Source organism: Protomyctophum bolini (genome assembly GCF_963924005.1).
Source record: "Protomyctophum bolini genome assembly, chromosome: 5".
NCBI lineage: Eukaryota > Metazoa > Chordata > Actinopteri > Myctophiformes > Myctophidae > Protomyctophum > Protomyctophum bolini.
In genome coordinates, this window is record NC_137866.1 from 32,118,377 (window position 1) to 32,134,346 (window position 15,970).

General features: G+C 42.2%; 1 protein-coding gene across 1 annotated transcript in view; it reads left to right on the forward strand.

The window, feature by feature from the left end:
- Positions 1–13,813, forward strand: part of nphp4 (nephronophthisis 4) — a 268,172-nt gene extending 254,359 nt beyond the window's left edge. Inside the window, exons 24-29 of the mRNA XM_080762891.1 lie at positions 276–361; positions 2,119–2,204; positions 4,921–5,092; positions 6,300–6,479; positions 8,303–8,446; positions 13,155–13,813. Coding sequence (XP_080619017.1) covers positions 276–361; positions 2,119–2,204; positions 4,921–5,092; positions 6,300–6,479; positions 8,303–8,446; positions 13,155–13,295 — 809 coding nt within the window. The 3' untranslated portion in view covers positions 13,296–13,813. The remainder of the gene's footprint in view (positions 1–275; positions 362–2,118; positions 2,205–4,920; positions 5,093–6,299; positions 6,480–8,302; positions 8,447–13,154) is intronic.
- The last annotated feature ends 2,157 nt before the right edge of the window (positions 13,814–15,970 follow it).

Consider the following 15,970-nt stretch of genomic DNA (forward strand, 5'->3'; position numbering starts at 1 on the left):
ATATTTCGGCTTTTTGAACATTGCAGATCTACAAGCTCACAAGAAGCTTGTAGGTCGGCTATTTTCAAACGATTTAAGTATGTTTAAGTATATTCTGATAATTTCTCAAGTAAAATTCCGGACTTTTACTTAACGTAACCGAGTATTGATTTGATTTGATTGAAGTACAATTTTGACCAATCGTACTGTCGTACTACTACTGTGTTGAAGTATTACGTTTGGTCGTTTGGTTCATCAGATGTTGTGCTAACTTCCTCCTCCTCGTTGTGACGCAGACACACCTATCTCGGAGCGAGGCGGCGGGCGCCACCTCTCCGTGCGCTGCAGTGACCCCAATGTCATCTGCCAGACAAAGATGTTGGTGAGAGAATTCAATTAAATATGAGGGGGAGAGAGGGGTTCAACTTCTTAATGTGCTCGTTTATTAAATTCCCCCACGCGATAAATGAGCAAGCACTGAATTACTGAACCAAGAGTGCTTTTGAAGGAAACCTGCATTAGTTTTCTATTGAATGAGATTAAAAATAAAATAAAAACATTACAGGAGTATTCACTGGAACATAAGAACTTGCTCTTGCAATTATTAATTTGATAGATACCCTCAGAGAAATAAATGCTTTATTAACATAATTTCTTTTATAAAAAGTATAACTTTCTTGTGACTATCCCTGTACATCAGGGGTAATACTGCACACACGGAGATAGAAAGCCCATAAATGTCACATCCGGTTTTAGCCCGGGGGAAAGAAAATGGTCTTCTCCATAGAGTTCTAATAGTTCCTTTGGATCACTTTCAGAGTGATTGAAACTTTCTCAAACTTTTCTTATTGGAAGGTTTGAAGAATTTTGAGTGGCTGGCCAATGTTGACCTTCATCCCGCTATGCAAATAGAAAATTAATAAACCGCAGATCATTATGAAGTTAGTTTACAATTGGAGTGCCACAGGCTTTATTTCCTCCTGAATAATGATCATTGGGTATTATTGTTATATTATATGTCCTGATTGTTCGTCTGTCACAAACTGTAACGGCTCGTTCAAAATGCAGGAATTGACTTAATCCCCGAACACTTCCCCGTCTGTCTCCTTTGCTAAATGGAAACGGCAATCTTTTTTAAACACTTCTTGTTTAGCTGTTTTCTATTGCCAAAGCTGCTTCACGACAACACATTCAATGTTGGTGTAACTAATACTATTATCTTCAGAGTGATTACACAGATGTTCCACATTCTCTTCAGCACAGCACATCTCCTGGGTGTGTTGAGGGGCATTCAGGCAATCATTTCTTTGAGTGACGTGATTCAATATTCAGTCAGTGTGATGCGGAGGTGCATCTGGAGTCCAGTCTGTTTCTATTCACCCATTTGACAGAGAAGCTTGCCACTTACACTGTTAAAGAAAAGATACACACAGGGAAGACATCCTTGCATAATATTTAACCCACTTAGACCCCAGCACGCATCTGTGTCCTTATAGCTTTTACTAGCCACTTTTACTAGCCGCTGTTGAAAGATGGCTATTTAAATCGTGAAAATGTGTGCAATTCTTTGAATAATATATTCATGTATATTCAATATATTCACATATCTCATGTACAAATGGACCCTAACGGGTCCATTTGGCTCCATTTGTACACTGAGTTAGATTAACATTGATTTTACAATATAAATTCCCAGAGATAGAAATGCCATTAAATGGGGGTCCGTAGACTAATATCATATGCATGTCAAACTGGGGGGTCCTTGAAATTAAACGGGTCGAGAATCACTGCTAGAGCCTTAAAAAATCTTCTCTTATGGGGGACCCTGGCATATATTTTCAAATGGGGGTCAGCGGGCTAATTAGTGTAAATTTGGGGGTTCTTGACATGAAAACTGCTTTAAAGTGTGCATACAAGTGTCATTCTTTATCAAAAGAGAAGTCCCACTGCTGGCTGGAAGAAGAGTGTAACTATACCTCTCATGTCCTACTCTGGAATAAGAATATCGTTTCAGCACAATTCCTAGAAGTGATTCTGTGATACTTGGATAAAATGGGCCCATGAAAGAGTGTTTCTTTTTTTATAATAGAAATGTTCACATTCATTGATTCATTCATAATTTATTTCTGTGTGCCCTAGGCTTCAGGAGAGCCCCAGGATGTGTACTTGAAAGTGCCAGGATGTCCCAGCCCGCAAGTCAAAATGTTCTACGTCATGGTTTACACGTAAGTATTATTAATAGACGTGATGTAGGCAAGAAAAAATAAATAAATAAAAACTATATAAACATACACATCACTATTTAGCTTTTAGTGTGCTATTGCACTAGCATTCTTTAAAAGTCATTAGCCTAGGGGCACGGTGGCACAGTTGGTAGTGCTGTCGCCTCACAGCTAGAAGGGCCTGGGTTCGATTCCCGCTCGGGACGCTGTGGGTGCTGGCGGCGTGTTTCCTCCTCCGCATCATCAGTGCCCATACCCGAAGGCGGGGTTGGCGAAAGGGCCTTTCTGTGGGGTGCAGGCTTTAGTTCCGACATACTATTGATCCGAAACCTCAATCCTAACCTAACCCTAACCGCAAGCACGGGAGCAGCGCATGTCGGACCATCGCTTTTTCGCATCGCATCGCATGTCCCCCGGCTTCGGATCTTCGGTGTGTTGGAAAAGCATGCGCACCCCTTTCTGTGTGGAGTTTGCATGTTCTCCCCGTGTCCCCTAGGGTAGGTACCCTCACAAAAAACATGCAGTAATCCTGGTCACTAAACTGCCTCCCCCTGGCCAGCCGGGGCGCCTGATGGAGGGGAAAGGAACTGGTTGGAATAACGTGTTCCTTCCACATGCTACGTCCAACCAGGGAAACTTCCCCCTGTCAGGTGTAAAGGAGCAACTTGGACACTCAGGCATGAAGGAAGCATGAGTTCAAGTCCGTTGCTCTCCCCTTGTGGGACTAGGTTGGTGGAGGGTGTGTAGACTGTAGAGCCCAGGATCACATTAGATGATTGACACAGGGGTGAAAAATGGGTTACAAAATCGTGGGATAAAAAAAAAGTCATTAGCCTACATGATCTCACATCTCTATTGCTGTAACGGACACCAATGCACTATACAAAGTACCAACATGTGTCCACAGTTTCATGATTTTGATTTATCGATCAAATCATTACATGACATCGTTACAATATAATAACTACAGTGTGGGCTGTAGCTGTCAGTCCTTTTTTGAGCTCATATATGGAGATTACTGATGTTCAATATCATAAATAAATTATTATTTATTATTTATTTTTTATTTTTTATTTATTTCAATTTTTTTCTATGTTTCTTCATTGTTGTTTTTATATAAGTAACTGTCTTGTATGTAAGTCTGCTGTGTTGTCCTTGTGTCTATGTAAAGAAAACCCTCAAAATACATAATATAAAACAATATATGGGGAGGCCACACTTTGTGCCCTGGCACGCGCGCGCGCGCACACACACACACACACACACACACACACACACACACACACACACACACACACACACACACACACACACACACACACACACACACACACACATATTTGGGCGTAGCTGCATTGTGAACTCCTCTTTGGTTGAGTCATAATGACGACGTGTTTTCGGCGGCCTGCCGGCCAGGCATTAATTTAAGTAACTATAATAGCAGACATCTTGCATTTTATAGTAGCTGCAGATGCTGCCGTTGGCTCGTCATAAAGTTGTGGCATTTTTACATGACCACTATAGGCTTCAGATTTGATGATGGACGATTATTATAGCAATTTGACCTAATTGCAGTAATAGAATCTGTGATTCACATATAATTAGTGCCCTACAACACTGATCAAATCCTCACTGTGTTAATGTGTCCAACCAACACTTTTACAGTGAGTGGATATACGTCTAGTATATGTCTAGTATATGTCTTTTTTTTATGGCTATTGTTTTTCGGCCAAAGCCACAGTCTTCTAAATGGTTGTTTCAGCCTTTCCTGCCTGGAGGAACGGTCCAGTCATTTCCAGTGGTGGAAAAAGTACTCACATGTTTTACTTCAGTAAAATTATCAATACTGCAATATGGAAATACTCCGCGACACATTGTGAGCTTGTAGATCTGCTATTTCTAAATATGTATAGGGCTAAAGTGTGTTTGTGTGTTTTGTGATACTAATCAGAATCTACAGAGTAACTAGTAGTACCTAACGCTGGCAAATAATTGTAGTGGAGTACAAGTACAATAATTGCCTCTGGGATGTAATGTAGTAGAAGTAAAAGTATTGGAAATACTCAAGTAAAGTACAAATACCTTAAGCATGCTACAGTACTTAAGTAAATGTAGTTAGTTACTTTCCACCACTGCCACCTTGCCGACCCTGTTGCCGACGGTATATGCCGCTGCTCGAGGTTTGCGACACCATTCGGTTCTAATGTTTTTGCCAGGTGCTTAAAAAGCATCCTGGCCTAGATTCACTACCACCTCTAGTAGCGACCGCAGTAGACTCTTTTTCATGACTGGCTGCCTTGTCTCTAGGCTGCCTCTAAGCCAATGGGAGACTTTTCTGGGAGCCTATTCATAGTCTAGTACCAACCACTGAAACGGTGGTTGGTAAAAAGAGAGAGATGTGTTGTGTGAGCCGTGACCACCGTGTGACGTGCCATGTCAAGTTTTCGGTGGTCACCTCTTCACCGAAAACTGGACTATGAATAGGCCTTTACCCATATTATATAGGGCTGTCTCTAAGCCAATGGGAGACTTACCAATAAAACCCATAGTCTGTACGGACAGTACGGCATAAAAGCCATACTCTGAACGCCGCAACGTGAAGCCGTGAGCTGATAGGCAGAGGCTGCAGCATACTAACTGATTATATGTTCATAAACGAGAGCTTTCTGCACCTGGTACTTCTGACTGAGTTCTTGTTGTTTTATTCTTCGTCTTATAGTGATAAGTGGCTGGCGGCGCCCGCCCAGGTGTGGCAGATATACGTGCATTTCCTGGAGCGTGTGGACGTGAGCTGCGTGGCGGGCCAGCGCAGCTGTCAGTCGCTGGTGCTGAGGGGGCGGCAGGCCGCGCGCAAGGTCAAGTGCTTCTCGTCGCACCCGCGAGAGATCGAGGTAAAGTACAGTATATACTTTTCACTTCTCGCCGTGGCTTGTTTCACTGTACTTCGTTAGCAGTGTTAATTTTGTTCAGTAAGACTAAAAGACTAAATAGGCTAAATAAATAAGACTTAATGGTGTGTTATTCAAAAGACTAAATCTTTTCTGGCAAAATTATCTTTATTGCATTAAGACTAAGACTAAAAGACTAAGATTTTGATATTTTGTCGACTAAGACTAGAACAATTTCAGAAGACTAAATAGGACTAAGACTAAATGGTTTGTTATTCAAAAGACTAAGACTAAATAGAAATCTGCTGAAAATATTAACACTGTTACTTAATAGCCGGGCTACAAGCTCAATGCAGCACGTTGTGAGCTTGTAGATCTGCTATTTTCAGTGCACGACACTTCAGTATATTACAGTAAATCAGGCTTTACATGAATTTAGATTATCGATTTCACCAGGTGTAATCAGGTTATGGCTAAATTCGACATACCTATTTTACTGTATTATGCTTATGTACTGTAAATAAATACAAAGACTGAGCAGGAATCCTATTTTGTTTCAACCGTTTCCCCGATTTCTCGTGGAGGTGTTAAATTTCAGTACTTGCTTTATGGTTTGAGTCGAGGTACAGTATTATAGAATTGTAACTGCACGTATAGATTTACTTTATTTCTTTTTGTCTCCCGTCTAAATGTTTTATTCATACATTAAGCGTTCCCTGTAGCAACAAGAGCAACGCGTTTCCCAGCCGAGGAAAGAAGGCGATTTCACACTGCTCACTAGCTCACTTATATTATTCCAAAAAGCAATGGGGTGTATACAGTATATGATCCAAATGTGTTTTCTCCACCTCAAAGAAGTAGGGGGTTATTGACTGGAAAACTCGATAGATACTGTCTTATATTTTCTTTTTGCTTCCCGGGAGGATTTCACGTATATGTATCGGAGGATTGGTTTGATGTGCAGTCTGGCAGCCAGGTCAGCCGTGCGTTGTGTGTGCCGGGGGAGCCTTAAAAGGGGGATAATGCTCACGCGCCACACGGCTTTTCTCTGCACACTGAAAGGGAGTGGCGTTCCAAATCCTGCTCTCACAGTCGCTCTCTTTACACTACCTGTCATGCTCTTTAATTATATACCTCTTTTCCTTTTTGTCTGGCCTTGTCCACCCCCCCCCCCCTCTCTCTCTCTCTCTCTCCTCTGCCATGTCCCCAGGTGGACCCTCCGGGCGTGTTTGTTTTGCCCCCCGGGGCGGTGCAGGAGCTGCGGCTGCATGTGCAGGCGTGGCGTGCGGGCAGCCGCTTCCTGTACGTGCACGCGGTGGACGTGGAGCAGCGGAGGCTGGTGACGGCGTGGCTGCTCTGCCTGAACATACACAGGCCTGTGCTGTCCAAGGTAAGACGTGTGCACGCACGAGTCACACGCAAACACGCACGTGTAGCAGAGTTGCTCAGAGCCTCAGCCTGATTGCCTCAAAAGTCTAATATCTCACCCGATATCCAAAGGGATACTTTGGTCTAGTGGTTAAGATATTGGACGTTCACGTGGGAGACCTGAGTTCGAATCCCGGGCGTTTCACGCACACTAACCCCTCGTCACCATGCTTTCCCTCCTCCCCCCACCGCTTCAGGACGGGAACACAGAGTGCCGCGCTGCGAGCTTGTAGATCTGCTATTTTTCTTTTTATCGTGAAAATGTGGTGCAAATCTTTGAATATATATATTCTTTCACAGTGAACGTTTTTAGACTCAAGTCCTTGCTTCTGGGGGGGAGGGGGTTCCCTCGAACAACGTATTTTCAGATGGGGGTCGGCGGCCAATTACATGTCATTCTGGGGGTCATTGATCTGAAACGGTTTGAGCACCACTGATATAGAAACATAGGATTTTAAGAAAACTGTCATGATTCAGAAGACATTTAGTAGAATCTGGTCCCAGGGGTCTCAATGGGTTAAGGCCAGGGAGCCATTCATCACATCACTGTCCTTGAGGACAGGGATAAAAATCTGAGCCTTTATCATCAGGCTCCGATAGAAAAGTCGGAGATTACCGTAGACGCCGGCGATGCTAGATAAAACACCGTCTTTATGAGATTCTTTTTTTATTGCAAAGTTCTCACTGAGTGACGGGGTTTGTCTATTAACAACACAGTCAGAGAGAGAGAGATGGTGAATGGAAGCCACACAAAAAAACCTTCCCCCGGTAATGACTTCCACAGCCATTTCTGAGTTTTTAAGTGCATCATTTGGAGGGAAAAAACGGGCGCGACTGCAATGCGGAATGACGTGCCGGTCTTTGCAGGCTTTCCATCCGCACTGCGCCACCGTATGTTATTCGAGCGGATCGAGGCCCCGGGCGTTTGAACACCTGAACCACTTGTCAGCCAGAGCCCAGTTTGAAAAAGCACGTCTGAGCCATTTATATTTCTCAGCGCGGGGCACAGAGAAAATGTCTCGCTGGTTTTCTCCACCCGTCTGCCTCTTTCTTCTTGCTTCCCCCTACATCCTTCTTTCCCTTTATGTGTATTTTTTCGACTCTTGCCATTAACTGTAAGGGCCTGTGTGCTACGCAGCCAGACAAATGCGATACATTAGCCTGGATTGAGCTGCACTTGCTGTGTATAAGACTAGGAGCCAGGATTTGTGTTGAGGGTTGTGTGCGCGTAGCCTGCGTACTTCTCTCTCTTTGCGAGAACAAGAGAAAGGATTTTTTTGGCCTCTTATTTGGCAAGAGGTTGTTCTAGGGTCAGGAACTTGGTTTTCGGGTTCAGGGATAGAAATAGACTTGCTGTATGTTAAGTTCGGCAATGGAAGGGTTAGTATCAGTCGAGGTTGGGTCAAGTCAAAAGTCCTCAAGTATAGCAGTACAATAGTCAGTGGTGTAAAGTAACAAATTACATTTACTCATGTACTGTACTTAGGTAGTAGCAGTATTGATACTTTGTCATTGGTCGAAATGACTAACCAATCAGGAAGTAGACAGGCAAATAGATTTTCTAGGAAATTCTTTAAATGCAGATTGCAGCCCCTACTGTAGATGTGTCTCGAATAAAAAAGAAATAAATGTCATTATTGCTTATAGCAGCTTTAAGTAAAACAATTGAGTACTCTTTCCACCACTGACAATAGTGTTTGTGCGTGCATGTGCGTGCATGTGCGTGCGTGCGTGCGTGCGTGCGTGTGTGTGTGTGTGTGTGCGCGTGTGCGTGCGTTTCTCCAGGCCTTCGAGGTGGCTGTGCCAGTAGGTGGAGGTAAGGGGAGCTCCAGGAGGCTGACCTACACCAACCCGTACCCCAGTAGCAAGGACTTCACACTGCGCTCCGACCACCCAGAGCTGCTCCAGTTCAAGGATGACCACTTCCAGGTATACGGTTGTCCTGATCGGAAATCGGGGGGCGATCACGCCATTTTCAGATGATCGGGAAAAAAACTGAAATTAAGAAGTTCGCCCGGGACCCAAATTTGTAAAAATAGCCGATCTACAAGCAATACGGTGCGAAGCGCGAAAAAAAAAACCAATAAGGGTTTGCATATTATGCAAACCCTTTGCGAAGACATAGGAACATATTTTGCTGCTCATACATGATATTTTAGCAGGAATCATAAATGTATACTGATCCGTCTTGTGTGAACGAGCAGGTCCATTTGGTTACACTGCCAAAGTAAAAAAAAAAACAACCATGCTATTTTCGTGCTCAGACCCAGGCACCCTGCAGCCAGCCACACATATACTCCGTAAGGGAGTGCTTGCACCACTCAGAAATTACATTATCGGCACGAGATGTGAGCGAAGGGACTTTTCTTTTAAATCAACGCTGACCTGCGCGACCAGCAGTGAAGCGATTGGAAACAAATGTATATCTTCAGGTTTGAACGCACATTTAGACAGCAGCCCATAACCACTTAAACCCTATATTCTTAGTATTAACCAGACCTGATTTACAACTTTTCTCGTCTCTTCGCCAAAAATAGATTCTAAAACCGTTTTGAGTCTTGCATACAGTCTATCACAAGTGTCTTCAGCATTTTCAGATTTTTAATAATGTTCACAGCCACATTCAGTAATTTATGTGGGCAAACAAGCGTGGGCGAACAGCTTATTCAGTCTGCTTTCAGTGCATGCGTTATGAGACGGCTTATTTTATAAATGTTTGATTAGAATTAACATTCAAAGTATTCTTGTGAAGTCAAGGCAAGGCCATCGTTTCTTTTCTCAAACCTTGATAGAAGGAATAAATGGACCCCGAAGATTTGGACCAGTCAAGCTCTGTTTTCTATTTTGGTTATTAGAAAATAGCCGGTCTACAACATGCCGCATTCAGTAGCAACTTGAGAGCTTGTAGCTCTGCTGTCCTACTGTATATATAAAAATCACACTTGTGTGAAATGAGGGGCACTCTTATCATCATAAATCAATGTCATCACATTCCGTGCTCAGCCAATCAAATCGTCACAAATGTCATTCCGGCTTGTCCAGAGCCATATATGGTCAATTGGTCATGCACACTATGCGACCGACTGACCGACTGCAAACTCGCTTGCGCATCAAGATAGTGCGCTGGCCGCCGTCAAGACGTTGGGATATGCGCTTGTATAATAATATGCCCAAATATGGACATGGCAATATATGGGCATAAATGACACCAGGGATCTCCACATATGGGCATAAAAGGCACACAGACATGATGGTTACAACGGGTATGGGTGTGTTTGGATATAGCTCAGTGAGCACACTGGTCAATACAACCAATATCGCTTATCCGAACGCGTTATGCACCCTATGACTCAGGCATATAGATTTTTTTTTTCAAATACAAATAAGGATCAGGGTGCTGCTATTGTGCATGTTGGCTCACTGGAAACACTCTGCTACACCAGTGGGTCTCAACGTGTCCTTGAGTGCGTTCCAAATGGCCCTGTACGGGTGTGTGTAACTGCAAGTGTACAAATGGAACCAAACGTTAAAATAGTTAGGAAGAGTTCCATGATTAAAGAAAAAGAGCAGGCCTGTGTTTATTCAGCAATGTCAAGATGCCAAGTATCACATTACATTCTCACTTGATCATATTATAACAAACAGAAAAACAGAAAAAATAATGAAGCCATTAGTGGTGTTGATTTATTTTATGTTGAGCCATTAGCTTCAGTCTGTGATGGCAGCTTTATTGACTCGTAAACAACAAACAGGCAGACATGTCACTGGTGGCATTACCTTGCATTTGCCGTCATTTGCCAAGTTGTGAAATAAATGGGAAATCAAATGGAAATTGCAGTGTTTTAATCACGTAAGCCTGAAATACAGTAATTATAGCGAATAGCAAATCACCATCTGTTAGCTTGCTGATAAACATTTTGTAAGTTGTAAGTTTGTGACATTTGAAAACATACGTAATATTGTTGGAAGGTTTTGGAAATGTTTTGCCTTTGACATGCCCAGAATATGGATGTTTTGCCTTTGACATGCCCAGAATATGGATGTAGATCAACATTTAAATGTTTAACATTTTTCAAAGTGTGTGATTTGAAAAACGTTGTATTAGAAGATTTTGTAAATGTTTTGCCTTTGACATGCCCCAAAAACACGGATGGCAGGTTGAAAGTGGTTCCATGAACACAGAAATGACTAGGAAATGAATTCTGTCCAGCAGAGAGGACACTGTTGCAAAGATAGTGGACACAGAGCACAACTACCGTCTTTTTTATCTTGTCAGCATGGCTCCAGGTGCTCAATAAAGAATTTACAGGCCTATAGCCTTAAGGAAATGTGTCGATGCACTTTCCTTTTTTTTTTTTAAGTAACTGCTGCTGCCATAATAAAAGCAATTGTGTAGAGGCAAAGTAAAGGGAGGGAGAGATCGATTCAGCTTTGCTTTTTTGGGGCAGATTACAGCATAAATCCCCGAAATTGACCCATGTATCCTTTGCGGGCTATTAAAGAAAATACAGCCAGCGAAGTTTAGACCTTATTGAAATGCTGTAAAAAGAACGAGTGAAAAGAAGAAAATAAACAGACTGAATGACCAAACAGAGACCCTTTACTCACTTTAGAGACCTTAATAGCCACATTAGAAACTCTGTTACGAGTAGCCTTCATTGCAGAAACCCAAAGTTGTTAGAACAAAGTTTCTGCATTGTCAAGAGGTTAATCACCAGGAATAGAATATGCCACCATATCCTCATGCAATTTTGTTGTGACAAATCTCATTAAATGTTGCGATTACTATAGACTCTATAGTAATCGCAACATTTAAGTTATAGTATAGAGGTGTACACATCCTATGTACAAAGTTATACATTACATTTTTGTTATGTTCCCTATGCAGTGGTGGAAAGTAACTAAGTACATTTACTTAAGTGCTGTGCTTAAGAACAATTTTGAGGTACTTTTACTTATATGGAATGGAATATCTCCATTTTTCTGTAGCCTACTTTTACTTGTACTCCATTACATCTCAGAGATATAATGGGAAATGAAAAATATTGTACTTTTACATTTATTTGAAAACTTTAGTTAGTACTTACTTTGTAGATTTTGATTATTATTACAAAACATACATTACCCACTTCAGCCCCATATACATTTTGGCTATTTTAAAAAGATTTTTCATACATTTGAAAACTGCACATTCTGCATAATTAGCACTTTCTACTTTACAGTAAGTACATTTTGATGCCAATACTTTTGTACTTTTCCTCAAGTACATTTTGAGACTTTTACTTTAACTCTCAAACAAACCCAATGACAGTGAAACATTTGATGAATTCCCATGCCAATCAATAATATGACTGTTCCCTGTGTGTTGTTGTCTAAAGCTCGGGGGAGGTGAGAGCTACACCATAAGGCAGGGTTCCCCAATTAGCGACGCGGGCCATCTGCGGCCCGCGGAGCGCCCCCTTGTGGCCCCTGGAAGAAAAAACAAAAAAATAAGTATATTTTTTGGGGGGTCCCTAAATGGCATTAAATGGGGGTCAGTAGCCTCTGCATGTCAAACTGGGGGTCCTTTTCAAATGGGGTCTTGCCCTGAAAATAAAATTTCAGGGCAAGACCTCGACCTTGCGCGTGCCGACTCGGCCCCCAGCCTGGTACCCTATAGTAAAAATATGGCCCTTGAGGAAAATGTATTGGGGAAACCTGCCATAAGGCCTGACTCACACCTTTGCATCTGGGTTTGTTTACATCTTGCCCCAATGCATTTCCAATGGAAGTCACATGGTTTGACACAACATTTGTGTTGTACGGCTTTCAGCTGTGTTTCGACTTCCTCCCCACCCCCTCATACAACAAAAATGTTGTGTCAAACCATGTGACTCCCATTGGAAATAAATTGCGAGCATCAGTAAATAAGTCTCATGCATCAGCTATACTTCAGTCTGTTGTAAAGGTGTGAGTCAGGCCTAAGACTGATGACTGTTCCCTGTGTTGTTGTTGTTGTTGTTGTTGTCTGAAGCTAGGGGGAGGTGAGAGCTACACCATAGGTCTGATGACTGTTCCCTGTGTTGTTGTTGTTGTTGTTGTCTGAAGCTAGGGGGAGGTGAGAGCTACACCATAGGACTGATGACTGTTCCCTGTGTTGTTGTCTATAGCTCGGGGGAGGTGAGAGCTACACCATAGGACTGATGACTGTTCCCTGTGTTGTTGTCTATAGCTCGGGGGAGGTGAGAGCTACACCATAGGACTGATGACTGTTCCCTGTGTGTTGTTGTTGTTGTTGTTGTCTAAAGCTCGGGGGAGGTGAGAGCTACACCATAGGACTGATGACTGTTCCCTGTGTGTTGTTGTTGTTGTTGTTGTCTAAAGCTCGGGGGAGGTGAGAGCTACACCATAGGACTGATGACTGTTCCCTGTGTGTTGTTGTTGTTGTTGTCTAAAGCTCGGGGGAGGTGAGAGCTACACCATAGGACTTATGACTGTTCCCTGTGTGTTGTTGTTGTTGTCTAAAGCTTGGGGGAGGTGAGAGCTATAGGACTGATGACTGTTCCCTGTGTGTTGTTGTTGTTGTTGTCTAAAGCTTGGGCGAGGTGAGAGCTATAGGACTGATGACTGTTCCCTGTGTTGTTGTTGTTGTCTAAAGCTCGGGGGAGGTGAGAGCTACACCATAGGAATGCGCTTCGCACCGTGCCACAACGCCGGCTCGGCCGAGATCATGGTGTACGTCAACGACCTCGACGAGAAGACGGAGGAGACCTTCTGCGTGAAAGTCATCTACTCGTGACCTCCTCCACCACACACGTAGCCCACCTGTACGTGACCTCCATGGGACTATATCACCGGCACTAATGTTTGATACAGATCTCCAGCTGTTTCTACCAGGGTTCTCAAACTCTTCCATGTCAAGGACCCCCAAATCGACATCTATTAGTTCACGGACCCCCATTTGAAAAGAACCCCGATAAGAGAGGATTTTTTTTTTTTCTAGTTGTGATTTTCAATCATTTTAATTTCAAGGACCGCCAATTTGACATGCATTAGGCTATGCATGCCACATTTAATGGCATTTCTATCTCTGGGACCTGAACGTATATTGTACAATCACTGTTAATTTAACTCTGAGAGTGTACCCCCGAGTTACAGACCCATAAGGGTCCTAACTATATCTCTAATTTAGCTAGGGACCCTCTAGTAAAATGTACTTAATAACTCTTAACTAAAGTTTTCAAATAAATGTAATGGAGTAAAAGTACAATATTTGCCTCTGAGATGTAGTGGAGTAGAAGGAATTGGAAATACTCAATACCTCAAAATTGTACTTAAGTACTTTCCACCACTGGAGCTCAACAGTGAGTTTCCAGAAGTAAACATCCCATTCTTCTCCTCCATAGAGAATTATATCAGAAGTAAATGCTCCATTCTTATCCTCCATTGAGAATTATATCAGAAGTAAACACTCCATTCTTCTCCTCCATAGAGAAGTAAACGTCCCATTCATCTCCTCCATAGAGAAGTAAACGCTCCATTCATCTCCTCCATAGAGAAGTAAACGCTCCATTCATCTCCTCCATAGAGAAGTAAACGCTCCATTCATCTCCTCCATAGAGAAGTAAACGCTCCATTCATCTCCTCCATAGAGAAGTAAACGCTCCATTCATCTCCTCCATAGAGAAGTAAACGTCCCATTCTTCTCCTCCATAGAGAATTATATCATCTGCTATAGAGCGTTGTAGTCCCGCCCCCTTTCAGAACAACAAGCTGACTAGAAGAGAATTCCCCATTAGTTTTTCCCATAGACTTTTTCAAAAAGTATTTATTTAAAGACATTTAAGCCCTGCATGGACAAAGTCAACTCTCTCTTCTTTCAAATTATTTGTTCGGCCCAAAACATTGTGTTTATTGTCATGAGTTGTCACCATCTGAGTTGGCTTTGTCCTGAGGCTTACAGGTCTTTAAATAAATACTTTCTGAAACGTCTAAGAGGAAAAAATGGGAAAGTCTCTTCCGGGCCGCTCGTCGTCATGAAAGGGAGCTGGAGCTATAATGTATTCCTGTAGAAGTCACACAATCTGTGCCATCTAGTTGGAGAAGAAAGCTAAACAACAATCGTTTTGGAGTAGTGATGCACCGAATATTAGGCTGCAGAAAATATTCGGCAGAAAATGGCTAAAAATGCATTTTCGGCCTATTCGGTTTCGGCCCGAATAGGCAGAAAATCTATCACAGAATAGTTTATGCAATTAATGCATTCAAAAGAGCTGAATAAATGTTTTATGGACCCATAATAGTGATTATAAGTTACGTTTTGCCATGAATCAGGTAGCTTTAATTAAGGTACGAACGTGACAGCAATGGAAGGAAAAAAATATATAATATTAATCATATTTGGATATTCGGTTTTCGGCCAACTGTTTCCTATATTCGGTATTCGGTTTCGGCCAAGAATTTCCCTTTCGGTGCATCCCTATTTTGGAGTGATGCATTGGAAAGGCATGCGCACATTCCGCAAAATGAATAGCTTATGGCAGAACTAGTTCCTTCATTTTTAAAATATGCTGTACTGTTTCCTAATTATATTTATAAAGTCAAATCAAATGTGTTATGGTTTCATGATTCATGGAGAGCCTGCAGCCTGGTTGCTTGGTTCCAGGCATAGACATCTTTATATGAGGATTTTCTGAAACGGCCTTAATGGGAAATTCTCTTCCGGATGCAGTGCCATTGTAAACGTGGGAGGTCACTGTCGAGGTCTATTCTGGAGAGGGGAACATTTGCAGAACATTAGCACATCTATACAGTACAAGCTCACAATGGGTCGCTTTGTGCCGTGTTGTAAGCTTGCAGATATGCAATTTTCTGCAAAAAAGATTTGGCAAGCAAATTTTCTGCAAAGAGATTTGGTGCAGACTGGGGGGGGGGGGGAGAGTTGACGTGCAGAGCTGACTCTGATGAAGTTTAGTGTAGCCTAACTGAACCTGAGTAAGTGCAAATCAATGGCAATTTTGTATGTGGAATTGGTTGCTTTTTGGGATTATTGCAGTACTTACATTACTTTAGACTTGAGTCACTCCATGTCTCCATCCTATTTTTTGTTAAATGTATTTATTTATTACAGGTAAATGGTGTCATTTTGTTCAGTGCCGTCTGAGTCAGGATTTTTTTTTCTGTACCAGGTAAAAGTCCCAACAGTTTAAGAGCCATAAACGACAAGACATCTTATTGCCAATTATGGACTGGATGCCACGGACGACAAGACGTGCTCCCTTGGGAGAAAAAAAAACATATTTTGAATATTCCTCTAATCACACATTTCATGCATAATAGATTTTTTTTATTTTTATAATGGGCGAATTGGCAACCAAAGCCTAAACTGGTGACCACCATGTGGCACTGTTAACAATATACCTGGCCAAGAGAGTCCTAAACATTGTTACAAAGTAAAGCACAATATAAATTGAA